This window comes from Oryzias latipes, chromosome 24 (genome assembly GCF_053564925.1).
Source record: "Oryzias latipes strain Hd-rR chromosome 24, Olatipes_Hd-rR_3.1".
Taxonomy (NCBI): Eukaryota; Metazoa; Chordata; class Actinopteri; order Beloniformes; family Adrianichthyidae; genus Oryzias; species Oryzias latipes.
Window position 1 is genome coordinate 5,982,718 of NC_136260.1, and position 18,289 is coordinate 6,001,006.

The 18,289-nt window shown below is 43.3% G+C and overlaps 1 protein-coding gene across 2 annotated transcripts in view; it reads left to right on the top strand.

Moving 5' to 3' along the window:
- jag2b (jagged canonical Notch ligand 2b) overlaps positions 1 to 13,997 on the top strand; it is a 40,641-nt gene extending 26,644 nt beyond the window's left edge. Inside the window, exons 10-26 of one of the 2 annotated variants that reach the window (XM_023952889.2) lie at positions 1,672 to 1,785; positions 2,119 to 2,162; positions 2,259 to 2,432; positions 4,989 to 5,151; positions 5,221 to 5,382; positions 5,899 to 6,012; positions 6,085 to 6,198; positions 6,275 to 6,388; positions 6,582 to 6,698; positions 7,566 to 7,593; positions 8,100 to 8,185; positions 9,565 to 9,678; positions 9,789 to 9,904; positions 10,904 to 11,161; positions 11,233 to 11,364; positions 11,449 to 11,599; positions 11,679 to 13,997. In XM_023952889.2, the coding sequence (XP_023808657.1) occupies positions 1,672 to 1,785; positions 2,119 to 2,162; positions 2,259 to 2,432; positions 4,989 to 5,151; positions 5,221 to 5,382; positions 5,899 to 6,012; positions 6,085 to 6,198; positions 6,275 to 6,388; positions 6,582 to 6,698; positions 7,566 to 7,593; positions 8,100 to 8,185; positions 9,565 to 9,678; positions 9,789 to 9,904; positions 10,904 to 11,161; positions 11,233 to 11,364; positions 11,449 to 11,599; positions 11,679 to 12,172 (2,495 nt within the window). In that variant the 3' untranslated portion in view covers positions 12,173 to 13,997. The remainder of the gene's footprint in view (positions 1 to 1,671; positions 1,786 to 2,118; positions 2,163 to 2,258; positions 2,433 to 4,988; positions 5,152 to 5,220; positions 5,383 to 5,898; positions 6,013 to 6,084; positions 6,199 to 6,274; positions 6,389 to 6,581; positions 6,699 to 7,565; positions 7,594 to 8,099; positions 8,186 to 9,564; positions 9,679 to 9,788; positions 9,905 to 10,903; positions 11,162 to 11,232; positions 11,365 to 11,448; positions 11,600 to 11,678) is intronic. The other variant, XM_023952890.2, reaches the window with a different exon arrangement.
- Positions 13,998 to 18,289: the final 4,292 nt, after the last annotated feature.

Genomic DNA, 18,289 nt, shown 5'->3' on the forward strand with positions numbered 1-18,289 from the left:
GGTCTCTCGGGACTCTGTATTTGTGAATCAAAATGTTCAGCCTGCAACCTGACCACATGGCCAGCGTACAAGCCATCAATATCCTGGATGAGCTGGCTGCCTCCCCGCTTTCTCTTTCCTTAATGACTTCATGAGCGGCGAAGCCGTCCCTATCCGGCCGCTCGATCGTCGATGTGATGGAATTCTCGCCCAACTTGGCGGCGGGTGGGCGGACGTGGCCGCCACCAATCCAGCAAATGCTTTCTGATGATTAGTGTTTGTGTGCCTGTGTACGTAGTGGAGGTAAAGGCAGGAAAAAGATCCCAAGAGTCCGGTGTCGTCTGACCAGCTGAGAGCTCGGCTTACAGGATGCCATAGACCTCCCGTCTTACCTGGCCCGCCGTGGCTGTTTGTGTGTGGAATCTTGGGTTTCAAACGGGTGGATGTGCCGCAGGACTCCCTGCAGACTGATGAGGTTGCAGAGTAAAGTTTCCCCAAACCTTCAGTGGCTGAGTTTTAACTTGAAGTTGATTATTTCAGGGCTTTTACTATTTGGTCACTGAATTGATTCCATTTAAATGTGACCCAAAAGTCCTTAGAAGGCGTTCCCTAAAACAGTGAAGTGACTGTTGCTACAGTTCAGTTTGGTTCTCATATATTGATGCAGGTTTTCACCTTGATGAACAGTTTTTAAAGTTTTACAGAATGAAGGAAGGACATTTAGAGAACTTAAAAAATAGAAACTAAAGACCACAGCTCAAAAAAGTTCTGTTCTACATGTTTTGAGTCCATGATCTAAAACTTGCATCTCCATATACAGACAACAAAAGAAATCCTATTTCCTGTTGCTTAAAATCCTCCATGGGTCTGTACTTGGTAAACATGGTGGCACCAACGGTTGTAGCGTTAGATTTGCTATTTGGTTTTGAATACTTCCGCAAATTGGACAACATGTTGTTGTTCCTGATGTTTACTCCAAAAGAAAACCATGGTTGCCTTGGATGCCGCATGCAATCCAGGGTCTCTCATTTTCAGCTTTGAGCGTTTCCTTTGCGCATGCACAAATTTAAAACTATGAAATAACCTGATAAATGCAGGTGCATGCTGAGAAATATTTGCTTTTTGGGGAGATATCTACGATATAAATCTGTTCAGGAGCCATTTCTAAGTGAGCCATTCAATCGTGTCTGGAGTCTTTTTCCAATAGCTTTTTTTAACGGCAGTGAAAACTCATTGGAACTCTAGTCTAGATCAAAGCGTCTCTATCTTGGTACAATCCACTGCAGTGTGAATGAAGATGCCTGTTACGACTGTATCCCAACTGAAACCAAATCCAGTATCCCATATTGCAAATCTTTTAAACCGCTAATGGAAAAATGTGGTGTAGCATGAGAAGTTCCACCTCCATTGTAATATATCAATGTCATTGGATTAATAATCCAAATTAGATCCTGAATGGTAAAAATGAATCTTTGTTTGAGTCTTCTCCACCCAACTTAGGTTTATCCGTGCTAGAACAGTGGTGTGGGTTAAATTCTTCACCTAACAGAGCTTTAGTGAAGGTGCGGACCGGAGAGTTTTATAACCCGGAGAAGTTTTAGTCAGGTTCCAGTACCGGAGTTTCACCTCTGCCTGCCTTTTCCTCTGGTTGGTTTTCAATTCATGGACTCCTTCTGCCTCCTGCCTTCACAGATGCGAATGAGTGTGCAGGACAGCCCTGTGTGAACGCTAACGCTTGCAAAAATTTGATTGGTGGATATCACTGCAACTGTTTTCGGGGATGGTCTGGACAGAACTGTGACATAAGTCAGTATTTCTCGCTAAAGTGCATTCTCCTCCTTCCATTAACAAGTCTCTTATTTTGGAGCTTTCCCTCACTTCCTGAACACGCTCTCATGACGTATAGGTCTTCACTTTCCCACATGTGGTTACAGCAGGTTCTCTCCTGCCTCATTGAACTGAAATTCCGGCTTTATCACGCATGCCCGCCTTACGTGCATTGCTTCCGCGGACTGTCCTGCCCTCACTTGTTTCTTTTTCAAACTTTGACTCACCTTGAACCTCTTGTACTGTAGAGTCGGCATCATTTAGGAAAGACTCGAATACTGACTCCAATGACTTCGTTCTTGTGTTCTTCAGACGTCAACAGTTGCGGTCGGTGCCAGAATGGGGCAACATGCAAGGTGGGTTTCCCGTCCTCTACTTTCTTGACAAAGACCGTGGACAAATGTTGGGTACACCCGTCTGACCCTCTGATTGTGTGTTTGTGGGTTCTTTAGAAGGGTCCCAGAGGTGTCTTCTGCCAGTGCCGTCCTGGTTTCACGGGGGCTCACTGTAATGTCCGGAAGAACAAGTGCGACAGCGGGCCCTGCCTGAACGGGGGCCAGTGCCACATGCTGCTGGACAGATTCGTTTGCAAATGCCCGCCCGAATTTTCTGGTCAACTGTGTGAGGTGAGTTTCCTTTCTGATGGATCAATGTCATTTATCCATTGAAAAAGATACTAGTAGCCTATTGGAAGAGTGTCCACCCTGTTAGGTTGTGGGTTCAAATCCACTTTCAAGTCATAAGAAAGAGTCCAAAAATGGGACCCGATGCCTCCTTGACACTCAACATTAGAGACCCTTGTGTTTTTGGTGTTTTTTTGGCCTTTTTTCTGATGGAGTTAAAATATAAAGCAAAACTGAGATTAATTTGCATTTCTGAGTAAGTGGATAACAAATGTCACACCCAGGTATGTTATGGGACTTTGACTTGAGATGTGATATTGTGTTTGTTGTTCATACGACAAACTGATGGGTCTACCGCAGGCACAGATAATCAGATGTCAAAATGTATCAACATTTCCACCCCTCTGTTAAGGACAAAACTCTGATATAAAGTCCGGTTTCTGCCTCGTGGTTTGTTTGCGTGTGCGACATTTACCAAATCGAGTCGCGTTCTTGAGGTTTGACTCTGTATTGGTTCTTTTCAGTTTGATATCAAAACCAGTTTGTTTCGTTTTGAAAAGGTTTTCACAACATCTGTTACCAATGTGGTCTTACATAAATGGTTAATGGTTGAAGGACTAAACCATGTATCAACCAAGTATGTTTTTTTTCACCTGATTACTACACAATTACTCGGTGATCGCTGTGTTTCTGAACTCTTTTCGTTATGAGTTCTCTATTCAACCCAATTGTGTTGCTATGGCGAAAAGACTGTCGAAGCTACTTGGATGAGTTGCGAAATGCTTCAGTAGGACCATAAGTCCAGATGACAACTCCAAGACCTTGGCACCTGGATGAATGAGAACCTTATGGCAAAATATGGCAAATATTTATTGTTGAAGTCATTGACGCTACTGGAAAATCCATCCATGTTGACGTTTATTCCAAATTTGGTGAATTTAGTGCATCTGTAAGGGGTTACATGTATTAAATAACTAAGGAGTTGGCCAAATCATATGGAAGGCCCTGCAGCCATTATCTTCTAACCCTTGCTGTTCATCCGCATGTGGATTGTCAGGCGGACTGTGAGCTGCATCTCTGGGCTCTGGATGGAGGGCGTTGCTGGTTTGGAGCCAATCCTGATTTAGAAGCTCCAGCGTGAATTTGAGCCTCTCTGAATGAGGCGGCGCTGGATACCCGCATACTACAGTGCTCCAGTGCCTGCTGTGGCAAGGTGCGCATTCCTGTTCTGTCGTGCCAAAACGACGACGCCCCCAGCATCATATTTCTCTGATTAGTATCTTGGGTTTGGAAAAGTTTGATTGTGCAACCCAGTTTATGACAGAGTCCTAATCCATTTCTAAAGAAGAGAGAAAACGATCAAATAAAACCAGAACCAGTTCCTGCTTCAATGGACTTTCAGGGTTGAGGGTTTGAACCCTAAAACAAAATCAGGAGTCCTTTCATTTGGCTCGGGGTTTTGCAACAAAGCCTCATTCTCCCTTATAATGGATCTTCAGCCTCTTGTGTTCTCCATTTCTCACTCTGTGTTCTTGTCGAAGGTTTTCTCTCGGAATAAATTTGCAGGATTAGGCAGAGATGTGAAACCAAAGGGATGGATTCCCTCCACAAGCTTAGCTGGAGGTTCTAAGCTTACTTTACTCATCTGCTTACCTTTGCTTTGTTGTCCGCTGCGGCGCTGACTCTGGCCCGCTAAGCTGCTCATCTACGCAGACTCCAGCCTCTCCTGCTGTCTTTTTGTGTCTCAGCCGGGAGCATGGGATAAAGCCTGCACTTTAAGAGCGCTTGTTGAAGCGGAGAATCCCGCGTCTCCCCGCAACTGACTTCCAAGATCCAATTTAGTGCCTGAATGGCAGGAAAAAGCTCCAGAAGAACATGGAGCCCCAGATTATATTACAGATGGGAATTCTTGGAGGATTTTATTTTCATCTTTAAGCATATCCTGTGTTTGTTCATGTTGTTTGTTTACTTAATATATCCTATTGGTCAGATTAGCCATTCCTACACGGATTCCTTTTTTAACATGTTCTTGATAATCCTCATTTTTTTCATGATGCTTTTTTTGTAGCTAAAGTTATTCGAATTATAAACTGACCAATCAGATGCCTTAATAAAAGTATGTGGTGCTTTCTGGCCCCCATGTCCGGTGTTCAAAACATTTGACAGATTTAATGTAGCCCACTTTTGAGTTGTAGGACTGTGGACTTATAACAAGCTCACTCCTAATTGGCGGGAGTGGTTGCCATAGAGAGGAGGACTCGGACCGATTAGGACCAATTACTGCCTACTGATGTTGACTGGCTCCAACATGGCGACTTAAATGGCTATTTGGTTGGAGTTGGAAGTAGACCATTTTGCTTGCTCGGTCCAGTTCTCTTATACAGTCAATGCGTCTGACCCATCACCCAGGGGAGTGGCGAGCTGCGTTCACTCCACTCTTGGCAAATATTTGGTGTTTTAGCCTTTAAACCGACGCCAATGTGCCTTTATATGTCTGATGAGGATCTGACTTCCTTTTTAAAAAAAATTTTTTTATCGCTATGCGTCTTGTTCCCACAGATCTCCAGCTGGTTGCCCTCGGACGCTTGTGATCCAGACCCATGCGAGAACGGAGCCACGTGCCACAGCATGGACCAGGATTTCTACTGCGCCTGCCCTGAAGGCTACGAGGGCAAGACCTGCGAGCGCCTTAAAGAGAAATGCCACACCCCCTCCTGTCAAGGTGACCACCGTGGCACATGGAACCACGACTGGAACCAGAACAAACAAATAATGAAACCTCCTCTTCCAGCCATCGACATCTGCACCATTGCGATAGCGACCAACGATTCGTATGGAGTGCAGCACATAGCATCAAACGTCTGCCGGCCGCACGGGCGCTGCGTCAGTCAGCCAGGAGGCAACTTCAGCTGCATCTGTGACCCCGGCTTCAGCGGCATCTACTGTCATGAGAGTAAGTGACTTAGAGGCCTTTAGGAAACAACCCAATTTTTTTGATCAAGATGGTAAATACATTCATAAATGTCACCAAATACAGGCAGGAAATATAATAAACCCATAACTGATCCATCTTTCTGTACATTTTTAATAATAAATACATGTTTTAATATTTATTTGAAATAAATGTATATAAAAATACTTTGACTAAATAAACACCCAATTTACTATTGGTTATAGTTTACTTTAGTTTTAAAATTGAGCATTTGAGATGTCTAACACTTCTATTCAGAACTATCTTTAGGCAAAATTACATAATTTCCCTCCATACAAGAACTTGAGATGTATTGAAAATAATAACAAAATATATATATATATATATATATATATATATATATATATATATATATATATATATATATATATATATATATATATATATATATATATATATTTTTACCATTTATTTTATTTTTTAATGTAAGAATGTTTCAAAGTCTGATTTTTTTCAAATGGAAATGTCTTTCTGTAGATATAAATGACTGCACCAGCAACCCCTGCAGGAATGGGGGAACCTGCATCGACGGGGTCAACTCCTTCCAGTGCTTCTGTCCAGACGGCTGGGAAGGTGAACTCTGTGACCTCGGTGAGTTCCTCTCCTCCGCTTCGTACCGAAGCATTTCTTCCGTCTAAAAAACTGAACCCCTTTCTCTGTCAGAGGTGAACGAATGCAGACACAACCCATGTAAAAACGGCGGCCGCTGCGTCGATCTGGTCAACGACTTTTACTGCGACTGTGCGAACAGCTGGAAGGGGAAGACGTGTCATTCCCGTGAGTGAGGCTTTCTTCCTGCGGCCTCCCTTTCGTCCAAGCCAGGCGACCGTGAATTAATGCTTGTTTGTCTCAGGTGAGAGTCAGTGTGATGAGACCACCTGCAGTAACGGAGGAACCTGCTATGACCACGGCGACGCCTTCCGCTGTGCCTGCCTTCCCGGATGGGGCGGGAACACCTGCAACATAGGTGAGGGCTTTTGTCGTCCGCTTTGTGACGTCTTTTATCTTTAACATCTGCCTTCTTGGAAAAGCTGTTGTAGCTCATTTTTGGTTGTATGTTGTCCCTTTTAGTTTCATATTCTTCAAATTTGACTCACAGACCTTTTTTTTTTGTGGTTTTCATCTGTTTTTAATATTCAGTTTTTGTCTTTTCTCCACAGCCAAGAACAGCTCGTGCGCCTCCAGTCCTTGCTCCAACGGCGGGACCTGTGTGGGAGGAGGAGACGCCTTCTCATGCATCTGTAAAGACGGATGGGAGGGCCCCACCTGTGGACAGAGTCAGTCATCTAAAATACTTATTTACCTGATATGGTGTTTGTGTACGCAGAGGATGTTTGGGTCATTTGACGGTCTGTTTGAAAAAGCAGAAAATCAGAAGGAATTGAATTGAATTTGACCAGATTGACATTCATATTGCACTTTAACAGCACCAGCCAGTTTGGAATGGCCTTGCCTAAACGTTTTTGGTAATCCTCTTTGATTACTGCCTGATATGGTCCAGTAGTCTGACCAGAACTCAGATGCGTACACGTGAAAAATTCTATTCAAGTAGACGGAGAATGCTATCCACTTTCCTTTCATTGTGTTCTTCCTCTGCGCCTACAGTAACAAAACCAAAAATTGAATTGAAATAACTGCCTTGTAAAACCACGAACTTTCAAACACTGGTCACTTGGGTATTATTATTATTATTTTTAAATAAAAACACCAGTTTTACTCTCTGTGGTTAACCCTTTAACACCTATACAATCCACACCCTTTGACCTGTAACAACTGGAGCTCTTCAACCGTTCATGAGGTTAACGCTGATTTACGTTGTTTTTTGTAAGCATCTTACTACGATAAAGTGTTGCATGTCGCCAAAAGGCTGCTTTCCTCCACTTCAGTCGGCTAGAATCCCAGTAATTGCATAAACAGTTAGTTAGGGTAGTTGAAAAGGGTAAAGGGAGTTACCGGACTCTGTTCTATTCAACCTGCAACGATGTCTCAGTTTAGCCGACCTGACACCACATCCTGTCATTATTATTGGGGTCGGTGAGGACGCCGCGGCTGATTGTTAAATCTAAACAAATATGACAAATAATATTAAGTCAAAATAACAAGACGCCACAGAAGCTCAACCAGAAATCTCTTTTCTTCTACAGACACGGACGACTGCAACCCTCATCCGTGGTAAGTAATGTTTCTCGCCTTTCACGCCCCTGTGACATGCACACATTTTCATCCTCTGGGGGTGAAGGGCCGCTAGAGAGCACTGGAAGTTAAAGCTAGCCTCAAAAGGATGCTGGTTGGGAGGGGGGGGGGGTATTTTTTAAGTGGAGAGGGTTGGGTATTGAATAGGACAGTGAGAGGTGGGAGTTTAGTGGAGAAGACAAGAGTCCTACCCTACCTACCCCATGGTGAATGCAGTTTGGGGAGGGGGGTGGGAGGAGGGGTTGTACATTCTTCCCGAGGTGGGGGGGGGGGGGGGGGGGGGTTGTTCTGGTCTTTGAGGAGGTATGAAATGGAGGCATGATGAGATAAGGGGAGGGGAAGGCCCGGACACGCCTATTAGCATGTGAAAGGTGGAGGCTTGTATTGATGAGCTGAATTGGTCTTTGTGACCCCATGACTGCCCCATGCACACAGCTGGAAAGGATGCACAGCCGCGTCTACATTCCCATCTCTCCTTTTCCCAGTTACAACGGCGGCATCTGTGTGGATGGGGTCAACTGGTTCCGCTGCGAGTGCGCCCCCGGTTTCGCTGGACCCGACTGCAGAATCAGTGAGTTGAACAACACCAGCGAGACATGAATATGGGTAGATTTAACCAGAACAGTGCTTGGAAGGAGGACGAGGATTAGATGGACACATTGACACCTAAATGCAAGGCCCTTTACCCTTCTTTTTTTGTTCCTTCACGCCTCAGGGGTCAGAGGTCCTCCCTCCTCCGTACTCACACAGTCGCACATTTGCACACTGAAGACAAATTACCCAGTGACCCTGAAATTTTCCCTCTCTGTCTCTTTGTTTTGGCTGGGTGGCGTTCACCTTTGTAGTGGGGTTTTCTCATCCAAACTGTGCTTGTGCCATAATCTGGTTTACAATGACTGAAGGCCCCTGCTGAGTTTTGAGGAAGTCTGGCTCTGAGAATTTTGTAGCATCAAATGTAGGACGAGCCCTGAGGCCTTTGAATCCACTAAACCTGTGAACGACTTTATAACTGGTAGATGTTTACCGTGGCTTTCAGTTGGTCATTAAAACATTTCTAATTAACCGTATTTCCTGCACTATAGGGCACACCAAATTATAAGACGCACTGTCAATGATAGATCCATTTTCAAAATTGTCATTTAAGATGAACCTTATAAAAACTTATCTCAAATTTAAGGTAAGGTGCATTACGCGTGACAGGAGTCCATCATTTAGTCAAGCCTTTAAGTGGTTTTAAGTGTGCCTAATGCGGAAAAGACGGCACAATAAAGCAATGAAATGGTTTCATTTAAAAAAAATTCACGGGACTTAAAAAAGTGCTAAATAAGCTACTTTGGCCTCATCTGGTTGAGTCATGGCTCTACCAAGTACCAAGTGGTACCTTAGCTCCACAGACTATAAATTCAATGATTGGGGCTTCACCTAGGCTGCAGCTAAGCCTCAGATTTAGCCAAAGTAAAATAAAGTGGCCAACAATTTCCTTCAGAATGATTAAAGTCTATGATAGTCTATCTATGATAGATCCCTCTATGCATCTCCATTGATCTCTATCTATCTCTTCATCTCCATCAATCTCTCTATGCATGTCTTATTTATCGATTTCTCTATGAATCTCTCGATGTAGCTCCATCAATCCATAATCTAAAATGCTTTATTTATTTATCACTGTTCTCTTTCATCTTTACTTCTAAATTTTAAGTAGAACTGTTTTTACTTGTCTACAAAAATCTATCAATATATAGTTGCAGCTATTTCCAGTTCAATGGCTTTGCTGTAGTGTCCGCCCTTACTTAGACTGGGACGTTCTAGTTGGTAGCTGTATTTTAGCGATACCCATGTTGACGTGCTGCTGTACAGTTTACTGTTCAGAAAGTGGTGATAGCTTTTTTAACATCCTAAATTGGCTCTCTGTTGTCCGCATTAAAGCATTGGCTCTTGTTTTTACTGTAGACATAAATGAGTGCCAGTCCTCTCCCTGCGCCTATGGAGCCACTTGTGTGGATGAGATCAACGGTTACCGCTGCATCTGTCCTCTGGGCAGAACAGGAGTTCGTTGCCAAGAATGTAAATGCAACATTTGTTCAGTTTAGTCAAAAGTCAATCGTGTCGTTAATTCAACTATCGGTAATGCAAACGCCTCCTTCAGAATCATTTTTCTTTTTGTCTGCTTGCAGTCATAGGTTTTGGAAAGACTTGCCACTATGCTGGCCTGCCTTTTCCACATGGCAGCCACTGGGAAGAGGAGTGCAACAGCTGTCACTGCATTGACAGCAAAGTCCACTGCACAAAGGTAAACGAATCCATCAAACCCACGAGAAGGATTAACGTTTTCCTCTGCAACCTTTTCCTACAGTGTTTCTCTGCAGATATCTTCACAGTTGTGTTAGTCAGACTGTGTAGAATACTTGCACACTGAGCTTCTTTTGGAAAAAAAGGCTTTGATGTCTAAAATGAAACTATTCAAATTTTGTAAAATGGGAACTGTCAAGTTTTCTATCAAGTCTGTTTGTTGAATTAGAAAACTGTGTTGGAGACACAATCAGGAAGGAGTTTGTTGAACTCTTCTAGGGCTGACCAAGATGCATCACTTTGATTCAATAAAGCTGCTGATGTCTCCAGCTGCATGTCCACGATCGCATACTGCATCTGGCATTGTTAGTTCTCATTATCAACCAGGTTTTAAATTTGCCTCCACTTCTATTTTAGAATTTTGTTGCAGTCCCGTGTGGGGCCGTGCAGACACGTGTAGATGCGCATTTTGGGCTTCCACTTTCAAAAATGACATTCACGCATCACTGTTTAAGTTTTTAAGTCCATTTTCAGGCTCTACCTACCAAACGTGCAGCCATTGAACGCACTTTGACAGTTAGGGCAGGTTGAAGTGTACCAATCAGGATTCTGATCATCACGGAAGTGCCAGCCGTATAAAAATTGATCATGGAGGAGATTTGAATAACTGAGTTGTGCCCGGCTAGAATTCTGACACTAAGTCTTTCATATATTGGAATAGAGCTGTGAAAGGGAAAGCCTGGTGCGAGATTCACCAGATTTCGACATTTCACACCAAACCTTTTCCGACTGTTGGTACTTGGGCTAGTATTGGGTAGCGATTGTCCTGTAAACACCATGGGCTAAAGAACCTGCGTTCATCGTAGCAACACGTAGCAGAAGGTTTCGGGTGTTTATTTTATGTGCTAACCTTTGAATTAAGGGATGAATAAGTTGGCCTATGGCTGTCCCGCCTGCTTGTTTAAGGTTGGTGATGGTTTTTATGTCTCTGATGTTGAAGGTGCTGTGCGGTCGGCGTCCCTGTCACCTTGAGCAAACAGACCACGACCTGCGACGGTTCTCCTGCCCAGCGGGACAGGAGTGTCTGGAGCACAGTTATTACACCTGCTTCTCTCCCCCTTGCCATCAGTGGGGGGTTTGCTCCATTACTGGGTCCTCTCCTCCTCAACTGACAACAAAATGCCAACCAAACAGCAACCATTTGGACAACAGCTGCGGCCGCATTACGCTGGTTTTCAACAAACAGAAAGTACCAGCGGTGAGTTTACGTCTTCATTTTCTTGTTGCTTTTCATCTGGACTTGTTCTGATGTTTGCCTTTTGTCTGTAGGGGACAACAGTGGAGAGTATTTGCTTTGAGTTGAGGTACCTTCCCGACACCAGAAGACTCGCAAAAGACCACACCCTTCAACTGCTCTGTGACCTCTCTTATACAAACCAGGACGCTGTAGAGGTTGCTATCGTAAGCAACTTTAATGTGGTCCCCTTTTTAAATGTTGTCTAAAGTCCACACTTCTTATGGTTTTTGTCTTAACTTTGATTGTAGTCTTACCATCCTGAGGATCTGCCAGACCACAGTCTGATCCAGGAGACGGCCAGCGCCATTGTAGGCACGTTGTCCAAACGGCACAACAGCACCATAATGCTCGCGGTCATAGAGGTCAAAGTGGAAACGCAGGTCATGCCCCCTTCAGTGGGTGAGTAATGTTCAGGAAAGGAGCACCCCATGGCTCAATGCTGGGGTCTCTGTTCATTTTCATCCTTGATATCCAACAGATTACCTGGTGCCGCTTCTGTGCATCGTCTTCCTCCTGCTCTGCCTCTTCTGCATCATGGTGTGCGTGTGGTGGACACGCAAGCGGAGAAAACAGCGGCAGCAGGCCTCGCAGTCACCTGCAGATGACAGCGTCAACAACCAGTGGGAGCAGCTGCGCCTTGTTGTGGGCCGGGAGCAGCAGCAGGTGAAGGAGAGCAACAGGGAGGCAGAACAGGAGCGCAAAAAGCTCATGGGCCCCTCCTCAGGGACATGTGAGGAGGAGGAGGAGGAGGAGGAGGGCGAGGAGTCGGAAGGGGAGCTTGAGGAGGAGTGTGGCGGGGCTGAGGCGGGAAAGCAGCTGATTTATAAGTACTCTAAGACTGCGGTGCAGTCCAGTGGAGCGGTGATCTGTACCACGCACAGTTCCAGCTCGCCCCTCAAAGCGCCCCACCGGACCCACGGCTACAGCCCCAAAGATAACCGCCGGAAGGAGCTCAGAGACCCTTGTGTATAAGACTTTGAACCACGCGGAAGCAAGAAAAGCTGCAACTATTCTAAGTTTTGGACCTCTTTTGGGAATAAGGCTTTGTTTCATAAAAGCCATTCTTTGCTTTGTTTTTTTATGTTTGGACATTTTTTTTTGTTTTTGTGCTTCGTTTCTTTTCTCACAGAAGGCGTTGAAACGCTGACCCCGTTTCAGGAGGCAGAGGAAGCTTTCCGCATTGTTTTGGTGGAAGAGTTGAATGGAACAGTGGAAACAGATTAAAAGAAACTGTAAAAAAAAACAAAAGAAAAAAAAAACGAAAAAAATGTGTTTGTTTACAGACGGCTATGATTTTTGTTCAGTTGTCGGCGAACTCCTTTTCCGGCGTCTGTTGGGGCAGATTAAGGGACACACCCACCGATCCTCTTGTGGCCGTCACGAGCCAGCCTTACCAAAACGTTTGGCCTGGAGGGGGCGGGGAGCAGGGACAGAAAAACCCAGTGCCTATGATGTGGCCTTCCATTTTTTTCTCCTGTCTCTCAGTTGGCTAAAAGCTCTGTTTAAGGAAATATAAATATATAAATATATATATCTATTTTTTTGTTTGCAGTATTTGAGTTGGTAGCAAGTGCCTTTCTAAGAGCCATTTGGAGGCTCCGAGTCGTGCTGCCCAGTTTGACCTCCTCGTTCCGATCTCAAAGGGATACGTTTAAAACATTCAACTTTGCAGCAACGCCATTCAAGGTATTTGATGGAAACCGAAAAATGACTACTCTGTACATATGTGTAAATACTAAAGGAGTCGCTGTGTATATTTGAAATGAGTAACTTAAAGACAAGTCACACATTTTTATTATTTTTTTACAATGCCATTCCTTTTATTTATGTCAGTCGAAATAGACAGGTTTTATAACCATTAATATACAGAGTCCCACTGTTAAGAACCTTTACACAGAGGTACCACCAATAAAGGAATTTCTGAAGGGTTTACAAATGGTTTGTCTTTTAGTTCTGAGTTTCAGTTGCAAAGTCATAATTTATTTTAAGTTTATGGGTTTATCTGGCAAAAATGCTCCCAAATTCAATTTTATTATTTTTATTTTTATTCTTGATCTTCTTTACAAGTTTGCTGGTTTTAGTTTAAAAAAAGAAATGGTAAAAGCTGCCAACATCATAGCCTTAAAAAAAAAACCATTCCTAAACCCATCACAAACCCTTTTGTTTCAGGTGCCTTAATTATTTATGCGTTATTTGTGTTATCAATTCTTTTTTTTTTTTTTTGTGTTTTGTTATTTTCACTATTAAGGAAAGATTGTGTGGTGTATCGTGGCGTGTTTTATTCGCCTGAGTAAAGGTTTCCAGGATAAAACACTTGATGGCTCAGGAGTGGGAATAAAAAAAGAGGAAAAAATAATCCATCATAGGAGTTTTGAGTGATTATGAATGTGGATGTCAGTAGGTCAAATGTGGGTGTCTTACTATAGCTTCATGTTTGGTTCAAAGGCTTTAATGAAGGGAACAATGTTTGCAGATTTTTTTCTTTTCTTTTCCATCAAGCAATTGTGTTATCAGCTCAGTTTCAAATGACAGTTTTACCTCCCTTTCACACCATTTCATTGTTTAAAAAGCCATTGTATTTCTGTAAATGGGACGGGACAAAATAAAGAATTAAAGGCACATTCACTGCTGGTGTTAAACGCAGAATATGCATATTGTATATGTTTTATTGTACAAGGGACATACGAAAAATTTTGTACAAAGTAAAGAGCAAAACAAGTTTCCATTCTTTCAGTGGATGTTTCAATGTCCTTTAATATTCATCCTACTTATTTATTAAAGCAGTTTTGACACATTGTGATGACACTTGTAATGCTTCTAGTGCAGAAACTTGATTTTTATTTAGCAACTTTGCACAAGTATTAGCATCCTAACATAAAACTTTTTATTAAAAAAGTTTAAAATGCAGAGGATTGTCCCAGTAGAATGCAGTTTTAGCTACTTTAGCTAATACCTTTAGCACTAAGCTAAAATCCCTCTTAAAAGTGTTAGCAACATGAATAGCATTGAAAACCAACCATAACACCCACCTGTGGGGCTCCCACTTTTTGTGTGTGGGGGGTGGGGGGTGGCCCCTGCCTTGTTCTTTACTGGACTTCCCACGGGGTGGGCGGGTGATTGCCTGGGGGTGGGTCTCCTTTGGGGAGCCCTGGTTCACTTCTGGGGTTGGGATAGTGGGAGGCTCAGAACTCCCGGGTGGTGCTGGGCTGCTCCTCTGAGGCAGGAGCTCTCTGGCAGATTGGCCCCTGGCTGGGCTGGAGCCAGCATTTTCTGTGTTGGCTCCCTGCTCTTTGGCGTTGTGGGGAAACTGTGGTGTTTCTGCCAGGCCTACTCTCTGTGGCGGATGTAGGTTGCCCAGTGGGCGGATTTCCTTGATTTGATTTGTAATATTTGAGTGCGTGTGGCCAGGCCCCGCCCTTTGGACTAACATCTACACCTGATATTAATGATGATAAACCTTCAGCAAATTGTTGCCTTCTATTTCTACCTCTCCTAATTCTTTAATCATCCTCCAACGTCTTTAACCCCACTCCTGTTTTTATTCTCCCCTTTCTCTTTTACAGTTATCCCTCATCTCTAACATCCCTCTCTCTTCTCTTCTTTTTTCCCATCCGGTCCAGCAAGAAATGTATAAAAACACAATGGACATAAATAAAGTTTAGTCTCAGATACAAAAGGGGTTTATACAAACATACACCTCATGTATCAGAAAATTCAAAACCATCTATCGTAACAGTATAGTAAGCTGTTGGACAGAACAAGTAAAAATAAAATAAAAAAAACATCTCACATTGTTTTTTGTTTCTTTTGGAATTTTAACATTTCAATATAAAAAACTGAAGCACATCATTGTATAATATATTATTATATATGTCTATATTTGAAACCTCTTGTGTGAACTCTATCAGTTAGCATTGCAAAATAACCTCTGTAAGATGTTAAAAATAAAAGTTTTAAAAATAGTGTGATGGAAATTAAGCCCGCTTTAAGATACCAGAGTGTTGTAAGTACAGCTTTTATGATATTTTACAAGGGATGTGTTGATTTTATCAATAATTCATTTTATTTAGAAGCACATATTAAATCTCCAACAGCACAAAACTACACAATAAAAACCAAAAACACAAAATGGCACAATATAACAGTTCCAATGAATGAACTGAACAGTGACAGTTGGTTAGGAATCCTGACAGTATTTGCCCTTGTCCTCCTTTGTTTGGGCTGAAGATGGGTTGGATCGATCCTTCCCAGCACCCTCACATCCTGCTAACGCTGCAGCTCGCAGCACGCCAATAGAACCCCATCTTCTGTTCTGGGCAGATCCATTCTCCGCCAATGGGAGGCTGGCGTGATCATCTCTGGTGAGATGGAACACTTTCGCTCTTGAACTCCCATGGGTAACCCGGGCTGACGTTAATGAGACTTTTTTCTTTGTCGGAATAGTTAGATCAGGTTACACAGCCTCTTGTCAAATGTGGCTTAGCAACACTGAAAAAGAAAGAGATGTAGAAGCTGTTGTTTTTATTCCTTAAAAGTAATCCTGTGGATGAAATGCATCTGTATTTGTTTTGGCATGCTCCATCAGCATCTTGTTTTTCTTTCAAATAGGATAAAACATTTTCTAATTTATGGTTTGGTAGCTTGGATCGTGACAGTTTCAGTTTTAACTAAGACGCCCATGTTCTCCTCATGCATGCATGGATTTTCTTAAGGGAACGCCGGTTTCCTCCAACAGTCCAAAAAGACGCTTCATAGGCTAACTGAAGATTGTAAGTCGTTTTTAGGTGTGTTTGCGTGGCCCTGCAACAGACTGGCCACCTGTTCAGGGTGTCTATCCAAGCTACTGCTGGGCGAAGGCGGGGGCCTTCGCCCAGCAGTAGCTTGGATAGACTCCAGCAACCTGCTACCCCAAAAGAAAATTAATGGAGCTACGGCCTTCAGCCTGAATTTTAAGGTGTGACAGATAAAAGAAACAAAATTAAACCATCCAATTAGCGTGTGTAAAGCTTTTCCTTCTCTTTTTTAGGTCTAAACATGCAGCAAATAATGTATTTGTTGTAATTGTTGTGTAGAAATGCAACAAAAGTGTCCCATTGAGTGATCTTTGTGCCTGTCAACATCAATGCCCCTCCATATATCCCAGACTGCACTGGTAAGCTGAAACCAGAGTCCAAAAGTGGCTCCTCGCAGCAGCCAAGGACATCTCTGGCTGCATTTGTAAACACGTAGTACTAGTCTACTACGCTGCGCTTAAAATGGCTGAAGGCGCTGGCGGTGTGGGGGGTGGGTGGGGGATGGGGGGATAAACAGCTGCCCTATTAATTTCACTGCAGGTCTTAACTCAAAGATGGTGGCCGTGTCTTTTATATGCACCTTGCGTGCACACAGGCAGCCTGCAGCCGACTGACCGACTGGCTGTGAGGATATTTTGCTGCATCTGTTGATGTGGGTCTCTGACTGTGGAGGCAGCTGGGCGACAGGATTCTAGGCTAAGCCCTTCACCCCTTCACACACACACACACACACACACACACACACACACACACACACACACATACATGCTAAACATGGCCCCTAATGGGACTCAAACTGGCACACGCTGGTGGACAGCGGGCTGCAGCTGGCACTGTGGGAGGACTCAAAACCCACAGAGGTGGTGGTGGGGGTGGTGGGGCATTTACCAGCAGTGCTGATCCATTTTGACCCCGTCACATATTCCAGGAGATGTTTACATGAAGCCTGAATGACTTGTGCTAAGTTTCCTGATGACTCTTATTTGAAGAGCATGGAAATGTGAAAGTGATTCGATTACCATGTAAAGTTCACATAAATGATATGTATAATCTGCTGATAAAAGGACGGACACTAAAAAACCATCAGTGTGTACATTTTTTTTGGATTACAGTAATTTTTAAAGTAATACTTCACTTTAAATGAAATAAAAGAAGGAAAATGTTGGCCAACATCCCCAAAACTGTCATAAATTCTGAATTCTCCATGTTAAATATATTGTATCGCCATGATACAGTAAAGGAAATAAATTTTTGATCCTTTGCTGATTTTGTAGGTTCACCCTCTTAAAAAATTGACAGTCTGTTATCTTAATGGTAGATTCATTTGAATAAGGAGAGATAGAATATAAATCAACTTTAAAGAATATACAGACATTTATTTGTATTTCGTTAAGGGAAATAAGTATTTGATCCCTCTTGATTAACCCTTAACATAGAGCACAAAGGCCAAATGTTTCTTGTAGTTGATGAGCAGCTTTCTGCACACATCAGCAGGAGTTTTGGTCCACTCTTCTTTACACATGACTTCTAAATCATTCAGATTCAGCTGATGCTTAATAACTCAGAGCTTCCATACCGGACGTTTCCCTTCGACGATGACAGTTTACTTTTGGAAGTGCAAAACCACAACATTTATGACAAAAAACATGCATTTTACAAAGACTCAGTAAGGAATTAGAGGGTATAGGGTCTTTTTGCTTAGGCTTTGTATGGGCAAAGAGAACAGGACAAACTACTCAACATGGGGTGGCAGGAGAAATGACTCCTCCGGGCGCATGGATGACGGACAGGAGACACAACGGAGTCAATGCAAACTGACTGCGGGTCGTGAGAAGGACTCCCCACGCAATGCTACAGAGATGCAACGCATCTAAGATACAGCGCAGACGGACTGGTGTAAATTCGGGTAAAAAGGTTTGCTGAAATGTGTTTATGACATATGGGTTGTCGGGAAAACAGTTTGAGAAGCAATGTGCATCACATTAAAAATTGTTTAGTTAGCCTGTATTCATCTGACCACATTTCAGTGAGTTGCTGTGTCTCTTCGTCATGGTTACAATGTTCCTACTCTGTTTACATCCTTAAATGACCGGCTATGGTGGCCGTATTGGTCCATTTGCTCCACTCCGAGCACGGAACATATTCAGACTGAGGAATCTCAGAGCGAACCGAAGCTCAATCTGATTGGAAATGAACCGAGACCACCTCCAAAGATGGGTCAGAGAGCGTGTTCTGGTACCGCACCAGGGTCCGCTTGGGTGCATTCAGACTAAAGATTTGTTGCAAATTATCGGGG